Source organism: Neoarius graeffei, chromosome 19 (genome assembly GCF_027579695.1).
Source record: "Neoarius graeffei isolate fNeoGra1 chromosome 19, fNeoGra1.pri, whole genome shotgun sequence".
Taxonomy (NCBI): Eukaryota; Metazoa; Chordata; class Actinopteri; order Siluriformes; family Ariidae; genus Neoarius; species Neoarius graeffei.
The window spans coordinates 14,977,047-14,994,246 of NC_083587.1; the positions used below are offsets into that span (position 1 = coordinate 14,977,047).

A 17,200-nucleotide genomic window follows, 5' to 3' on the forward strand; every position below is an offset into this window, starting at 1 on the left:
AGCACTGTTCATTCATTATAATTTCATTTATTGATAGATAGTTAATCAGCTTTTACCTCTGTCCTCCCGTGTCTCCTTTCCTTGCAACTCCTGGCTCCCTCGCTTCGCGCCTCTCAATTTTCCAAAACAACCAATCTCTGGCTGCATTCGCCGCAGCTGGACATTGGAAATTCGCACACGTAAATGTCAAATTGGCCGTAATTTTTCTTTGAATTTGTCGCTGCCAACTGGGGTGGCAGCAGGGATGGCAAGGCTTTCTTTTAGGGTGGCATTTGCCACCCTATGCCACCCCAGTAGATCCGCCCATGGATAAAGCGGCTAGAGATAATGAGATGAGATTAAATTTTTACGGGCATTTAAGTATGCATATGATCTCCTAAAATTGAATCAAAGAATTTTTAAGTTTTGGAACATGAATATTTGAATATTTCTGACATTTTAATATTTCTATTTTAGTAGTTTAAAGTAGTTACTTTTAAATATTTAAAATATTTTACATAAAATGTAAAGAATGCATTATTATTATTATTATTATTATTATTATTATTATTATTAGTAGTAGTAGTAGTAGTAGTAGTGTTTGACATTTGAATATTACTATTTTTCTACTAAATGGTTTAAATTTGTTACATTTAAATATTGTTTGCAAATTATATAACATTTAAATAATGTACAGGATCTATCTATCTCCCCTCGACTTTTTTAAATTATAATTTTTCTTTCTTTTTTATTTCAATGTTCCTTTAATGGGAAAGAATTTTAAATAGTTACCTTTAACCATAATGAAACTTTTTTTTTTTTAATGTAAACGATGCACAGTTTTATTGACCCCCACGGGTCTGTGTTTCATTTTTTTCTGCTTATTGTTCCACCATTTTGTTATTTTAATACTTCTAGTAAATATATGAATAGTACATAGTTTAAAATAGTCACCGTTATATATTAAAATACATTTTATGTAACAAATATTTATACATTTTTTTATCATTAAAAATAACTTGGTGCATCACTGAAGTGAGGCGCTTGCTGTCTGATGATGCGGTGCCGTGCAGGAGGGTGTGTCCCGTCAGTTCTCACACCTGGCGAAAACACACCTCTGGTTGAGAATGAAGCTGCCGATCCTCCTGCGGCGGTGAGTCACGTTACAGAAGCGATCGGCGTGAGACGCGTTTTATTACACGACCCGGTATTAATATAGTCGGTGAGACGTCGCGAGAGAAAACACTTTCTGTCCAACGCAAACGGATTTCATCACCCCGAGCGAAGTGGAGCACATGAAGTGTCGCGACGAGGTCTCCCGGTCCCAGGACGCGCGCGCTGTTCTCACGCCAGAGTAGGATATGTGCTCGCGCAGCGGCGGCGCGTCGAGGCGGCACCAGGTGAGCGCGAGCGGGTCTCTCGCGGGTCTAACCTTTCGCAGTGTAGCCTGAAAGTTCTAGAAAACATACGGGGAAAGTAAAGTAAAGGTACTGTAGTGTACTGTAGTGTAGTGTACTGTAGTGTACTGTAGTGTAGTGTGTACTGTACTGTAGTGTACTGTACTGTAGTGTGTAGTGTAGTGTAGTGTGTACTGTACTGTACTGTAGTGTGTAGTGTAGTGTGTACTGTACTGTAGTGTGTACTGTAGTGTGTAGTGTAGTGTGTACTGTACTGTAGTATAGCGTACTGTGTGTACTGTACTGTAGTGTAGTGTATTGTAGTGTGTGCTGTACTGTAGTGTGTAGTGTAGTGTAGTGTGTACTGTACTGTAGTGTAGTGTATTGTAGTGTGTACTGTAGTGTGTACTGTACTGTAGTGTGTAGTGTAGTGTGTACTGTAGTGTGTACTGTACTGTAGTGTGTAGTGTAGTGTGTACTGTACTGTAGTATAGCGTACTGTGTGTACTGTACTGTAGTGTAGTGTATTGTAGTGTGTAGTGTAGTGTGTACTGTAGTGTGTAGTGTAGTGTGTACTGTACTGTAGTGTGTAGTGTGGTGTGTACTGTACTGTAGTATAGTGTACTGTAGTGTGTACTGTACTGTAGTGTAGTGTAGTGTGTACTGTAGTGTAGTGTACTGTAGTGTGTAGTGTAGTGTGTAGTGTACTGTACTGTAGTGTGTACTGTAGTGTAGTATAGCGTGTAGTGTACTGTAGTGTAGTGTACTTTACTGTAGTGTAGTGTACTGTACTGTAGTGTAGTGTAGTGTACTGTAGTGTGTACTGTAGTGTAGTGTAGCATGTAGTGTAGTGTACTGTAGTGTAGTGTGTACTGTACTGTAGTGCAGTGTGTAGTGTAGTGTAGTGTAGTGTAGTGTAAGAAAGTCAAATTGTCCGTGGCACTGTGCTGATACCATCAGTGCTGTCTAAAGTGTCCAGTTAAGACAAAAGCCAAATGTTGTATTAGTTCCCCTGAAAGCTGTACCTCAGATGAATCCAGGTACAAAACATTCCCTGTACCTTTTCTTGAACCATCAAAACGGCATCTTTGGTATCTTTAGTGTGTATCTATCACCTATTAAAGGATTTTAAAAAAAAAACAGTACCACACTACACCTTTCCTTGTTTCTGGCTTGTATTCCATCAAGAAATAAAGGAATCAAACCGTCCTTGAGATGTCTTTTATAGGTTTAGTAAGTAAGGTACAAAACTGGGGACCACTGCATGAAAAGTTAAATCATTTTCACCTCCAGGTTAAAAAAAAAATACACACAAAGTGTGTAACCTTAATCATATCACATCAGCAACAAGGAGAAGTTCTCATCTCATCTCATTATCTCTAGCTGCTTTATCCTTCTACAGGGTCACAGGCAAACTGGAGCCTATCCCAGCTGACTACGGGCGAAAGGCGGGGTACACCCTGGACAAGTCGCCAGGTCATCACAGGGCTGACACATAGACACAGACAACCATTCACACTCACATTCACACCTACGGTCAATTTAGAGTCACCAGTTAACCTAACCTGCATGTCTTTGGACTGTGGGGGAAACCGGAGCACCCGGAGGAAACCCACGCAGACACGGGGAGAACATGCAAACTCCGCACAGAAAGGCCCTCGCCGGTCACGGGGCTCAAACCCAAACCTTCTTGCTGTGAGGCGACAGTGCTAACCACTACACCACTGTGCTGCCCCAAGGAGAAGTTTCATACCTTTATTTCTGACCAGATGAATATCTCGAACCTGCCCTTGCTCGACTGACCAAAGAATTGTCCTCAAAGTCAGTTCAAATGAAACTACACTGTACTGGTTTATGGCCTGGAGTTATTTTAGAGCTCATTTTATAGAAGGCAAAATACAGTGTAATTTCTCCAGACACTGAAAGTTCATAGAAAGAAAGAAAACAAACACTGATCTGCTAGTTATGATGTGGTTAAAATTCCAGAGATAATCCATGAATAATTAATTATATTATCAGACCTGGCGGCATGGTGGTGTAGTGGTTAGCGCTGTCGCCTCACAGCAAGAAGGTCCAGGTTCGAGCCCCGTGGACAGCAAGGGCCTTTCTGTGCGGAGTTTGCATGTTCTCCCCGTGTCCGCGTGGGTTTCCTCCGGGTGCTCTGGTTTCCCCCACAGTCCAAAGACATGCAGGTTAGGTTAACTGGTGACTCTAAATTGACCGTAGGTGTGAATGTGAGTGTGAATGGTTGTGTCTATGTGTCAGCCCTGTGATGACCTGGCGACTTGTCCAGGGTGTACCCCGCCTTTCGCCCGTAGTCAGCTGGGATAGGCTCCAGCTTGCCTGCGACCCTGTAGAACAGGATAAAGCGGCTAGAGATAATGAGATGAGATGAGATGAGATTATCAGACCTACCTGCATAAAGTCATCCTGTCAGAATGGAGCCGACATTAATTTCATAAATATTTTTATTTTGGTTTGCACATCTGGAAATTCGGGCACTGTGAGAAAACCTTGAAAATGATGGCGAAAATATCACAAAAGGGTTGTGTACCCATTTTTATCACTCAATTAATGAATTGTGTAATGGCCTATTATTATTATTCTCATCTCATTATCTCTAGCCTATTATTATTATTATTATTATTATTATTATAGCAGTCAGATTGTTGCGTTTTAATTTCTGAACTTTCCACCCATTTTTATAAAAAATTTCTAATCAACTCCAGTTGACATTATTTACAACCATCGTACAGTTTATAGGCAGAGTCTCTGCTACACACAGGAACACTTGCTCCAGAAAGCTTGGTCATCATCTCTTTCATTTTCCCAATTACACAAAATCATTTAAATAATCCCGACACACCAGTTCCACCAGTTTAGTACAGCACACAAAACCTTTACGCATTCACACACTTGCGTTTGCGCCTCTTCACACACCTCTTCACACTGTTCAGTTTGAACTTGGAGACACAAAGCAGCAGTTGTGACATGTTCAGACTAAGAAGCTGTTGTTCTTTTTCCACCGTATATTGACTTGGGATTAAATTTTGTCTTTTACCTTTAATGGGGAAAATGTATCTTTTTTTAGCAGGAACTTCGTAAATACGTATAAAGTTGGTTAATAGTTCATGTGCAAGCTCTAAAACTACTAAAATCAACAACATAAAGCAGCAAGAGTGTCAGGTCCTGACCCAGTAAATGTCCAAATAAATAAATGTTTAAATGTCTAAATATACAAACAAGGCAGCATGGTGGTGTAGTGTTTAGCGCTGTCGCCTCACAGCAAGAAGGTCTGGGTTCGAGCCCCGTGGCCGGCGAGGGCCTTTCTGTGCGGAGTTTGCATGTTCTCCCCGTGTCCGCGTGGGTTTCCTCTGGGTGCTCCGGTTTCCCCCACAGTCCAAAGACATGCAGGTTAGGTTAACTGGTGACTCTAAATTGACCGTAGGTGTGAATGTGAGTGTGAATGGTTGTCTGTGTCTATGTGTCAGCCCTGTGATGACCTGGCGACTTGTCCAGGGTGTACCCAGCTTTCGCCCGTAGTCAGCTGGGATAGGCTCCAGCTTGCCTGCGACCCTGTAGAACAGGATAAAGCGGCTAGAGATAATGAGACAGAATGATATATAAACAAACGAATAAGTAAATATGTAAGTAATTAAGTAAATAAGACCCTTTAATAATGAGAACGGGCCCAGAATGAGTTTGTGTTTCTGTGGAACGTCCTGAACTTTGACATTGTGCAGAATAATGCTGAATCAATTAACATGAAGGAAATTGAGACTGGCTGCTTTTTTTTTTTCAGTTGCATATTTGCTAACATTTATCTTGGCACAAATGCAATGAAAATATTAATGCAGGTTTTAAATTCCTTGGCACACAATTGTTTTGTTTCTATAAATAAACACAACAAAACAAAACCCACAGCAAGCAAAAAACATTGCACTTTTCTTGTCTTTCTATTGTGTGTTAGGGGAGGGGGGTTGCTTGTAAGTAAAATTCTGAATGAGAGGTTGTGTGATCAAGACTAAGTGGCGTTACCATCACAAAGTGGATTTTTTTTTATTTTATAACAGCACATCCCTGAATGTTTTATTCTTACACCACAGCTCTTTGCCAAGAAGTGCCATTTTTATTTGTTAAAAGCCAGCATGATGTTGTTATATATGGCAAGCTCCGCCCCTCGGAGAGTTTATGGTTGGCAAAATGTACTGACTTCCTCCAGCTGTTTCTGAGTTTCTGTAAAAAGCTGAAACCTATACACCGAGTCATGATCGTGTTGCTTTTTACTGTGCTGGTAAACCTCAGTTATATGACTTCTAAAAACAAGATAAATCTTTACTTAATCTCCTGGCCACAGTTATGCCTGTATTTTACCTGAACACAATAGTTAGGCTATGTGAAAGATTTATCCCGCAAAGCAGACCAACTTCCCAGAAGGCACAGAGAGAGAGAGAGAGAGAGAGAGAGACACTACATTTAATATGTTTTACTTTTAAAGTTAGAAACAAAGAGCTGTTACTGAACCTGTTATAAAACCAGCATATCTTCCTGTAACACACATGACAAAACCACATGATCAGCTCTTATTCCATGAGAGAGAGAGAGAGAAACACAAGAAGGAAAGAATACAAGCCAAAATGATGAAGAGTGCCTCTGGCCATTTGGGAAGATGTTTATCCCACTGCAGAGTGTTTTCTATGTTTTCTTCTCCACAAAATTGCAGCCCACCTCTCCATGAACATAAAACGGGGCAGTTTTAGTTTTTTTCCCTTTACTGTATTTACAGAGACGCATAGTTCTCCCAAAACCCCTAGAAAAAAAAGCAGTTTGCAAATGAGGTCATGAAGGCGTGCGTAACCATGAATAAAGATCTTACAGTGGTGCTTGAAAGTTTACGAACCCTTTAGAATTTTCTATATTTCTGCATAAATATGACCTAAAACATCATCAGATTTTCACACAAGTCCTAAAAGTAGATAAAGAGAACCCAGTTAAACAAATGAGACAAAAATATTATACTTGGTCATTTATTTATTGAGGAAAATGATCCAATATTACATGTCTGTGAGTGGCAAAAGTATGTGAACTTTTGCTTTCAGTATCTGGTGTGACCCCCTTGTGCAGCAATAACTGCAATTAAACGCTTCCAGTAACTGTTGATCAGTCCTGCACACCGGCTTGGAGGAATTTTAGCCCATTCCTCCAGACAGAACAGCTTCAACTCTGGGATGTTGGTGGATTTCCTCACATGAACTGCTTGCTTCAGGTCCTTCCACAACATTTTGATTGGATTAAGCTCAGGACTTTGACTTGGCCATTCCAAAACATTAACTTTATTCTTCTTTAACCATTCTTTGGTAGAACGACTTGTGTGCTTAGGGTCGTTGTCTTGCTGCATGACCCACCTTCTCTTGAGATTCAGTACATGGACAGATGTCCTGACATTTTCCTTTAGAATTCACTGGTATAATTCAGAATTCATTGTTCCATCAATGATGGCAAGCCATCCTGGCCCGGATGCAGCAAAACAGGCCCAAACCATGATACTACCAACACTATGTTTCACAGATGGGATAAGGTTCTTATGCTGGAATGCAGTGTTTTCCTTTCTCCAAACATAACACTTCTCATTTAAATCAAAAAGTTTTATTTTGGTCTCATCCATCCACAAAATATTTTTCCAATAGCTTTCTGGCTTGTCCACGTGATCTTTCACAAACTGCAGATGAGCAGCAATATTCTTTTTGGAGAGCAGTGGCTTTCTCCTTGCAACCCTGCCATGCACACCATTGTTGTTCAGCGTTCTCCTGATGGTGGACTCATGAACATTAACACTAGCCAATGTGAGAGAGGCCTTCAGTTGCTTAGAAGTTACCCTGGGTCCTTTATGACCTTGCCGACTATTACACGCCTTGCTCTTGGAGTGATCTTTGTTGGTCGACCACTCCTGGGGAGGGTAACAATGGTCTTGAATTTCCTCCATTTGTACACAATCTGTCTGACTGTGGATTGGTGGAGTCCAGACTCTTTAGAGATGGTTTTGTAACCTTTTCCAGCCTGATGAGCATCAACAACACTTTTTTCTGAGGTCCTCAGAAATCTTCTTTGTTCATGCCATGATACACTTCCACAAATGTGTGTTGTGAAGATCAGACTTTGATAGATCCCTGTTCTTTAAATAAAACAGGGTGCCCACTCACACCTGATTGTCATCCCACTGATTCAAAACACCTGACTCTGATTTCACCTTCAAATTAACTGCTAATCCTAGAGGTTCACATACTTTTGCCACTCACAGATATGTAATATTGGATCATTTTCCTCAATAAATAAATGACCAAGTATAATATTTTTGTCTCATTTGTTTAACTGGGTTCTCTTTATCTACTTTTAGGACTTGTGTGAAAATCTGATGATGTTTTAGGTCATATTTATGCAGAAATATAGAAAATTCTAAAGGATTCACAAACTACTTTCAATCACCACTGTATGAATGAATAAGGATCTTATGAATGGTGCTGGCTGTGCAAAAAAAAGACCCAAATTATATTAAAAAAAAAAAATCCACTTATTTATACGATTCACTCAGCAACCTAGTGAGAGTTACACACTTGTGTGAATTGGGCTAAACATAGTGCTGCTATGCATTAACATTAATTACACCACTGAATTCTGCATCCTAATTGGTCAGAAGGTGTTAATTAATTTACTATAATCACAGCTTTATATTAATATATTAATGTGCTCATTCTAATGGTTGGAAAGTTGCTGTGGTGTCAGAGGAATTGAACACGTTTAAACATGCTGTCGAAGGATTGTAAAAACTTGGTTTGTAACAGGACCAAATCTAGAATGTTCTTTATTATTTATGAAGTGATTACATACACAGTGGATGAAAAACTGACCCTTTTTTTTCCTGACATTTTTCTCTCTTACAGAAGGATGCCTCAGAAATGCAGAGAGCGTTTTTACGGACGCAAGAGGACATCCACTCTTCTCCTCTGGCTTTGGATTCTGATACCTTTCATTGCTCAAGGTACTAATGCAAAAATATAGATCTATACAATTAGAAAAATAATGTTCATTCATGAAATATAAAAGGCAGTTAATAGAGTATAAAATGTGAAAATTGTAAAGTGTGTTAGTAAATAATCCCATGTTATTTTTTTAAAAGGAAATGAAAAATAAGTGCTGGATAAAACTCATCTATCTTATGGAAATAAAGATACACATTTTGTTGTCTGGTGGTTAAGTATTTATGAGATACGTGGCCTTGCACTTACAATCACGTTCCCTGTAGTGGGACACACACGTCGTTCATACATCACAAATGCCATCAAAAATCAGGTTAATGCATTACCATATTCTCTTAAGTATGGAGCTCTGCTACAAGTTCATGGCATAAAAAAGGCGTAGGATGAGAAATGTGTATACAAATGTGGGTGTGGCTGTTTGTGTGTATGTAGTTTAGGTAGAAGAAATAGTCATTAGTGGGTGAAAGAGTAAACAAACTATTCAGCGGTTTAACAGTAACACTGTCCCTGACTGTTGGCCCCTCTCAGAGGGAATGACGGTATAAAGCAGCGATAAAATTGGAAGCTAATAAATTTCATCTGGGAACAAAAGCCAAGTGACTTGAAGATGTGTTTAGGCAAAAAAAAAAAAAGGATTCATTTCTGGTAGCAGGAAATTCCACAGATACCTCCTCTGATTTAGAGGATGAGTTTTAAGCACCTAACTTAGAAGCCTGGGCCAAAAAAACCCATGCGCATATATTTCTGGAAAACGCAACTTCTTGTTTTTACCTTTTCACTACGACAAGAATTCCAGCTCCTTTTCTGATCATGTAGCTACATTTGTGGGCAGAAGTTTACATACACAGATATGAATATCATCAGGACAGAATGACTGTACAACATACAACATACATATGGAAAAAAAAAAAAGAATTTGGTGCACAAGTTTTCAATTATTTTGGGTTTTCTGAAATCACACTGGGCCAAAAATATGCATACAGCCATCTAATATTAGTTTAAACATCTCTTAGGGGGCGGCACGGTGGTGTAGTGGTTAGCGCTGTCGCCTCACAGCAAGAAGGTCCGGGTTCGAGCCCCGTGGCCGGCGAGGGCCTTTCTGTGTGGAGTTTGCATGTTCTCCCCGTGTCCGCGTGGGTTTCCTCCGGGTGCTCCGGTTTCCCCCACAGTCCAAAGACATGCAGGCTAGGTTAACTGGTGACTCTAAATTGACCGTAGGTGTGAATGTGAGTGTGAATGGTTGTCTGTGTCTATGTGTCAGCCCTGTGATGACCTGGCGACTTGTCCAGGGTGTACCCCGCCTTTCGCCCATAGTCAGCTGGGATAGGCTCCAGCTTGCCTGCGACCCTGTAGAACAGGATAAAGCGGCTAGAGATAATGAAATGAGATGAGAAATCTCTTAGAAGGGTTCACCTTCACCAGACACTTTTGTTCGCCATCAACAAGTCAAGTTTATTTTTATAGCGCTTTTAACAATATACATTGTCGCAAAGCAGCTTTACCGAGTTTTAGTGACTTTAAACATGAGCTAATTTTATCCCTAGTCTATCCCCAATGTGCAAGCCTGTGGCAGTGGTGGCAAGGAAAAACTCCCTCAGACAACATGAGGAAGAAACCTCGAGAGGAACCAGACTGAAAAGGAAACCCATCCTCATTTGGGTGATAACAGATAGCATGATTATAACATTTTTAACAGTTTTAACATGAAGTCTGTGTTGTTGAAGTTCTAAACTGTTCATTGATGGAAACTTGAGTGCAAAACTGTTCATGACACCTGCAGTCCTAAAGTTAGTAAGTCAACTGTAGTCCTCAGACATAAAAGCATTACTGTAAGTGTCCAGAGCGTCTTCCAAGTGTGTCTTTCAACTGTCCATATGGGGCCGTCCTCCAGAGGAACGATGTGATGAGATTCCAGCCAAACGTAGGGCATCAGGATGAATCAGGCAGGTCCGAGGAGCAGAAGAGGTCAGCATCTTGATCTCAGGATTGACATGTAACTCAGAGGGACAGACGAGGGGGGGCAAGAGAGAAAACACAGGTTGTTAGGTATGCCCAGTGTCACCAGATGAGTAAGAACAGTATACATTTTGCGCTGAGTGCAAGCAGGGACTCCGGCAGAACTAACTATGACAGCATAACTAAAAGGGGAGAGACAGAAGGTAACACAGACATGAGGGTGCCCTGGGACATAAAGCACACAGCCACTACACCATCAAAAACCCGAATGAGCAAGTGAGTGGGGAACTGACAGCATCCATACATCCCAGTTTACCAAAAGACTCTGTGCCTGAGGACCCTCCAGATCTACTCCTTTACCTAATAAAATTAACAAAAGGCTTGACTAAACAGATACGTTTTCATCCTAGACTTAAAGCCTAAGACTGTGTGTGAGTCCCAAACACTACTTGGAAGGCTGTTCCATAACTGTGGGCTTTGTAAGAAAAGGCTCTGCCCCCAATGTCGCCTTCACTAGATGAGGTACCAGCAGATAGCCTGCACCTTTTGATCTAAGTAGGCATGGTGGGTCATAAAGGACCAGAAGTTCGCTCAGGTACTGTGGTGCGAGACCATTTGGTGCTTAAAGGTCAATAGTAGTATTTTATAAACAATACGAAATTTGATTGGGAGCCAATGCAGTGTGGATAAGACAGGGGTGATCTTTCAAAGATGAAAGAAAGCTCTCAGAGTAAATGTTATCGATATGAGTTTCAAATGAAAGACTGGGGTCAGTGATCACCCCGAGGTCTTTTACAACTGCACCAACAAACTTTTGTTAGAATTCTGGTTGGATATTTGTCCTCTCTTCTTGGCAGAATTATTTAGAGTTCACTTAAATATGTGTGTTTCCTGAAACAGATCTGTCTTTTAAGCCCAGTCCATGTTTTAAGCTTCTGACCACAGCTGTAGGTTATGCAGCTCACTGAAACACTATTTTCCCTTCCTGAACACATCACACCAGGATCACCAATAATCAGGATTTTGTTCCATCCCAGTGAGAAAACGTTTGTAAAGATAAAAGCTTAATATCATATTAATCTCCTCGGTTAACCAGAGCACGCCACATTCTAAAAATGTTCAGTCTTTTGCAGTGAGATCAATATGATGATAACCAGAAGAACAACAAGAGAGGTAAGATATGACAATATCAGCAGTTATGAATTTCAACACAAGTTCCTGCACCAAGGAAGAAAAGACAAACCTGTTTCACTGAAACACACATGAAATAAATCAAATAGAATTCAAAACTATTAGAAATAAACGGTTTTGGACGAGATGGACATGAGAGAACATCTTAAAACTGTTTTTATGGACGTTTATCCAACTTTCCAACACTGGAGCAATGGAGTAACAAGTAGTTCTGGTTATTTTACACTTTCCTGAAGGTTTTCTTGTAGCCATACATCATCAGAGCCACAAAATTACACAGATAAGATTAAACCAATTCCAACCAGATTAAATTTACGTGCAGTAGTTCTGAGAATCTCTTTCATGGTTTTATTTCCGCCTGTAAGGCATGTTTTGGTGTTTTTCTTCCTTCTCTTTAGCAAATCACAGACTTAATGACTTACTGAATAACTCTACAGTCACCTGATACTGCTTTGCGTGACTCTGCTTCATCACCCCACCCCATCAATTAGTTTACAGGAAGTCCAATTTTGTGTAGAATCTCTTTCATTTCAGTGACCAGTCAGAACCAAGTAAGTGTGAGAGTGTATTTCTTTTCGTCAAATTCTTCTTTCTCCAAATTTATTTCTCTCTTCATGCTTTTGATTAAACACTTCCTGAACGAAGGAAACAAACACTTTGGAGGAGTCTCTCAACAGCTTACTCTCAATAACTTTGTCTCCATGTTGAATGCATCAGGTGTCAATTAAAGTCAAATTAAATCAAAAGACTTATTGAAGCAGGTTAGAATTTCAGACACAGGTATGAAGCCTATATATCACAATATCATGCAACAGTTTTCATTCTGTGGAAATGTCAGTGTTGCCAAATAATTAAATGTGATCTTATACAGTACAGAAGATCCATGTGTGATGCGATCATCTGGATTCGGGGGGGGGGACCAACTTGCGGAAACTTGTCCCTTCTGCGTTAGTTTAATTGCTTTATGAACACAATAATTTCATCTCAGACATGACCCCAAATCTTCCCTCTGAATATATAGTTTAATCTCTGAAAGGATGAATTTTTCTTCTGACTTTAACTTTTCAACAAACTGCCATTATTAGTAAAGGTGATTGCACACAAGCTACAGATGCACTGGATAAATATTACATTGAAAAATTCTGGTGTCTACTGTACATTTATTCCTCCTCAAATCCAACATTCAGCCACGATGGACCACATTACATCTTTCCATACAGCATTCACAGAAGGCATAACGATGTATAGAATACAACGTACAATGTAGAAAACAGTGGACCGACATGCAACATGTCTGTCATCTTGCATCCTGGTTTGGGCTTTGAAGCTTTTCTGATGAGCATCAGTCTGGTATGTGGTCTAACACTCCTACACTGAGATTCTTTAGACATGGACTACAATGACATTTGTTACACTAGCAACAAGGGTTCTGAAAAAAAAGGCCTATCCTTTTAAACCTCTCCAGCTTTCACAGTTGAATAGCACTGGAGATGTGGGGGTGGGAGGCGGCCTGAAGGCCTGAGATGCTGCGAGCTGAGACGAGCATAATGTGCAAACCAGAGGCATTAACCAGTCGAATAACTCTGAGGAACCAGCTGTTCTAGAAGTGTCGTCTCCAAGGTCTAACTTTCAATTCTGTTCCATAAGCGGCAGCAATTGAGATCTTTAGAACATAATATTCTGTATTTAGAATCCAAAAAGCAATATCCTGGACAGAGAGAGAGAGAGAGCACAAGTGTGTTTTCCTGGCAAAAACATAATAATAAAGGCCTAAGGAATGAAATCTCTGGGATTTAATTCCTTTAATCTCACTTTAGTTAGCAGAAGCGAGAATGTGGCATGCTCTGGTTAACTGAGAAGATTAATATGATATTAAGCTTTTATCTTTACAAACGTTTTCTTACTGGGCTGGAACAAAATCCTGATTATGGGTGATCCTGGTGTGATGCATTCAGGAAGGGAAAATAGTATTTCAGTGAGCTGCATAACCTACAGCTGCAGTCAGAAGTTTAAAACATTTGGACTGGGCTTAAAATTCAGATCCGTTCCAGGAAGCACACATATTTAAGTGAACTCTAAATAATTCTGCCAAGAAGAGAGGACAAATATCCAACCAGAATTCTGACAGAAGCTTGCTGATGGCAAACAAAAGCATCTGGTGAAAGTGAATCCTTCTAAGAGATGTTTAAACTAATATTAGGTGGCTGTATTGTATATTTTTGACCCTGTGTGTTTTCAGAAAACAGAAAATAATTGAAAATTTGTGCATCAAATTCTTGTTTTTTTTTCTATTAAAGAAGTATGTTGTACAGTCAATTTGTCCATGATGATGATATTCATATCTGTGTATGTAAACTTCTGACTACAATTCTATCTATCTATCTATCTATCTATCTATCTATCTATCTATCTATCTTGGTCATCTATCGTTTTTGATAATGACGCTTTGTGTTTGCACAATTCATCTGTTGTGGACTCGCATGTGGTTGTGGAATCCAATTCTTGAGCGGCATGAACGTTCACAGTGTGGGCAAGTGAACTGCCCTGGCTCAGCTGGTGCGGCAGCAGCAACCTTCCGTCGTGCTCGAGCATCAGCAAGGCTTGTTTACCGGGCTTCCTCAAAGCTGTTGTGGGCTTGTCTTGTCAGTGCACACCAACAAACTGTCTTGTGCACACTGCTCCAGCTGCTTTGGAGTGATCTTGGCATGGGCAATGTTGGCCTTCACACAGTCCTTGAATCACTTGCGAGACCTGCCTCGGTTTCACTTGCCAGTGGAGAGCTCGCCATACAGCAGCTGCTTTGGCATCCGTGAATCATCCATGCGGATGATGTGGCCGGTCCATCGAAGCTGGTTTTTCAGGATCATGGCTTCGATGCTTGTGGTCTCTGCTCTATCTAGGACTTCCAAGTTTGTGACCGTGTCCTGACATCGGATGCCAAGAATTGACTGCAGGCTACGCATGTGGAACTGTTCCAGCAGTTTCAGGTGCCTTCTGTATAGTGTCCACATCTCACTTCTGTATAGAAGACTGGAGAGAATGACGGCGTTGTACACCTTGAGTTTTGTGGACTGCCTGATGTTGTGCTGGTTCAACACATGTGAACGCAAATGACCTAGTGCTTGGCTGGCTTTGCAGATCCTGGCATTGATTTCCTTGTCCAGGGTTCCATCGCTGGAGATGACACTGCCAAGGTACTTGAAGGCCTCCACTGACTTGAGCTCTGTTCCTTAAATGGAGATTGAGGAAGGACGAGCAGTAGAAGCTGGGGCAGGCTGCACCAGAACCTCCATCTTGTCCAGGCTGATGTTGAGACCAAAGAAACGAGAAGCTTCGGCACATTTGTTGACGATGAGCTGGAGGTCTGACTCCTTGTGTGCCATAAGGACACAGTCATCAGCAAATAGCACTTCTAGGATCTTCTTTTCTATTGTCTTGGTCTTTGCACTCAGGCAACGAAGGTCAAATACGGATCCGTCCAGCCTGTACCGAAGGTACACTCCCTGATCCAGTTCATGGACGGCATGACTCAGCACACAGGTGAAGAAGAGGTTGAAGAGAACAGGAGCCAGCACACATCTTTGCTTCACACCATTAGTGATGTCAAACGGTTCCAATGCTTCTGCACCAGAACTTACTAGACCAGTCATGTCGTCATGGAACAGGTGAATCAGGTTCACAAACCTCCTTGGACATCCAAACTTTGACAGGATGAGCCAGAGGGCCTCTCTGTTTACTGTGTCGAAGGCCTTGGTCAGGTCTATGAAGACAGTGTAGAAGTCCATGTTCTGCTCAATGCACTTTTCTTGGACTTGATGGACTGAGAAGATCATATCAGTGGTGCTGCGGCCTGGACGGAAACCACACTGTGCCTCAGGCAGATTCTTTTCTGAGATGTTGGTGATCAGGCAGTTGAAGATGACATGAGCCAAAATCTTCCCAGCGATTGATAGAAGTGAAATGCCTCGGTAACTGCTGCAGTCAGCCTTGCTGACCTTCTTGAACAGCAGGATGACCATAGCGTCCCTGAACTCTTTAGGCATGTCTTCTTCCTCCCAGATACTGGTGAGACTGTTGTGGAAGGCTTCTAGTGCTACTGGCCCGAGTGACTTGAAGAACTCAGCTGGAATTCAATCCATTCCAGGTGCTTTGCCTGAGCTGGTCTGGCTGATCGCCTTCTTGACTTCGTCCATGGTAGGGGGGAGGTCAAGGCTGTCCACAGTGGGTCTCTTAGAGATCTGGTCCAGGACTGTGGGGTCGACAGTCGATGGCCTGTTCAGTAGGTTGCTGAAATGTTCTCTCCACCTCTCATTGATGCGATTCTTTTCCTTCAGCAGAGTAGAACTGTCAGTGGACAGAAGTGGTGTGGTGCTAGGCTTGGCTGGTCCATAGACCTTCTTGATGGCAATAAAGAACATCTTCGAGTTCTTAGTGTTGGCGTAGCGCTGGACCTCATCTGCCTTTCTCTCCCACCACTCATCCATCGTTCTGCAAAGTGCAGTCTGGGTCTGCCTCTGGAGGTTTTTGAAGTGATCACGCTTGGAGGTGGATGTCCTGTCATTCTGCCACTCGAGGTATGCCTTCTGCTTCTCTTCTAGCAGCTTCCCAATGCCCTTGTTGTTCTCATCGAACCAGTCTTGATGAACTCGCACTCTGGATCCAATGGTGGATGTCGCTGAATCCTTAGTCAATGACTTGAACTGGCAGGGGCGCCGCCAGAAATTTTGGGCCCCATGAAAGATTAGAATTTTGGGCCCCCCAACTTTGCCCACCCTCGTCACAATTGCACTATTGTCATTATTTGACTTTTGATAGCCCATGGACCTTGAGTTTGTGACTTTGTTATTACATTGTAGCGAGAATCGCGTGTGGGTGGAGCACAGAGGACGGCAGGACAGAGATCAGGTTTGTCTATCGGCTTTATTGCCACACTTTTCAGGGTTACAATAATGTTTCAAAATAGCGAGAGAGACACACACACACAGCGTCTCGTCCGGGGCTGAACTCCTCTGCTCTCGCTCTCCCTCCTTAAATAGGGCGGTTTACTGGGGAGAACACACAAAACACAGGTTAATGACACTCAGGTGAAGCGATTCTGCCACTTACCTTCCCCAACTCCGCCCTCCTGTCACAGACCGGTGCTTGACCACGCCCCCGCTGCCACATACCCCCACCGCCCGACTCAGGCCGGGCGCCCGTCCGGCCCGCAGCCGACTCCCCCCCCCTTGACGGGAGAGGAAGTCCGCCACGACCATCTGCGCCCCCGGCCTGTGGACCACCTTGAAGTTGAAAGGTTGGAGCGCCAGATACCAACGGGTGATCCGCGCGTTGGCATCCTTCATGCGGTGGAGCCACTGGAGGGGCGCGTGGTCCGAACAGAGGGTGAAAGAGCGCCCCAGCAGGTAGTAACGGAGGGCGAGGACCACCCACTTGATGGCCAGGCACTCCTTCTCGATAGTGCTGTAGCGCCCCTCACGCACTGACAGCTTCCGGCTGATGTACAACACTGGGCGGTCCTCTCCCCCCACCTGCTGGGACAAAACGGCCCCCAGCCCTCTGTCCGACGCATCCGTCTGCAACAAAAAGGGGAGAGAGAAGTCAGGGGAGTGCAAAAGTGGCCCCCCACACAGTGCAGCCTTTACC

General features: G+C 42.3%; 1 protein-coding gene across 1 annotated transcript in view; it reads left to right on the forward strand.

Annotated features, from left to right (window-relative positions):
- Nucleotides 1-1,118: 1,118 nt before the first annotated feature.
- Nucleotides 1,119-17,200, forward strand: part of adgrg2a (adhesion G protein-coupled receptor G2a) — a 98,215-nt gene continuing 82,133 nt past the window's right edge. Inside the window, exons 1-2 of the mRNA XM_060900565.1 lie at nucleotides 1,119-1,379; nucleotides 8,315-8,412. Coding sequence (XP_060756548.1) covers nucleotides 8,319-8,412 — 94 coding nt within the window. The 5' untranslated portion in view covers nucleotides 1,119-1,379; nucleotides 8,315-8,318. The remainder of the gene's footprint in view (nucleotides 1,380-8,314; nucleotides 8,413-17,200) is intronic.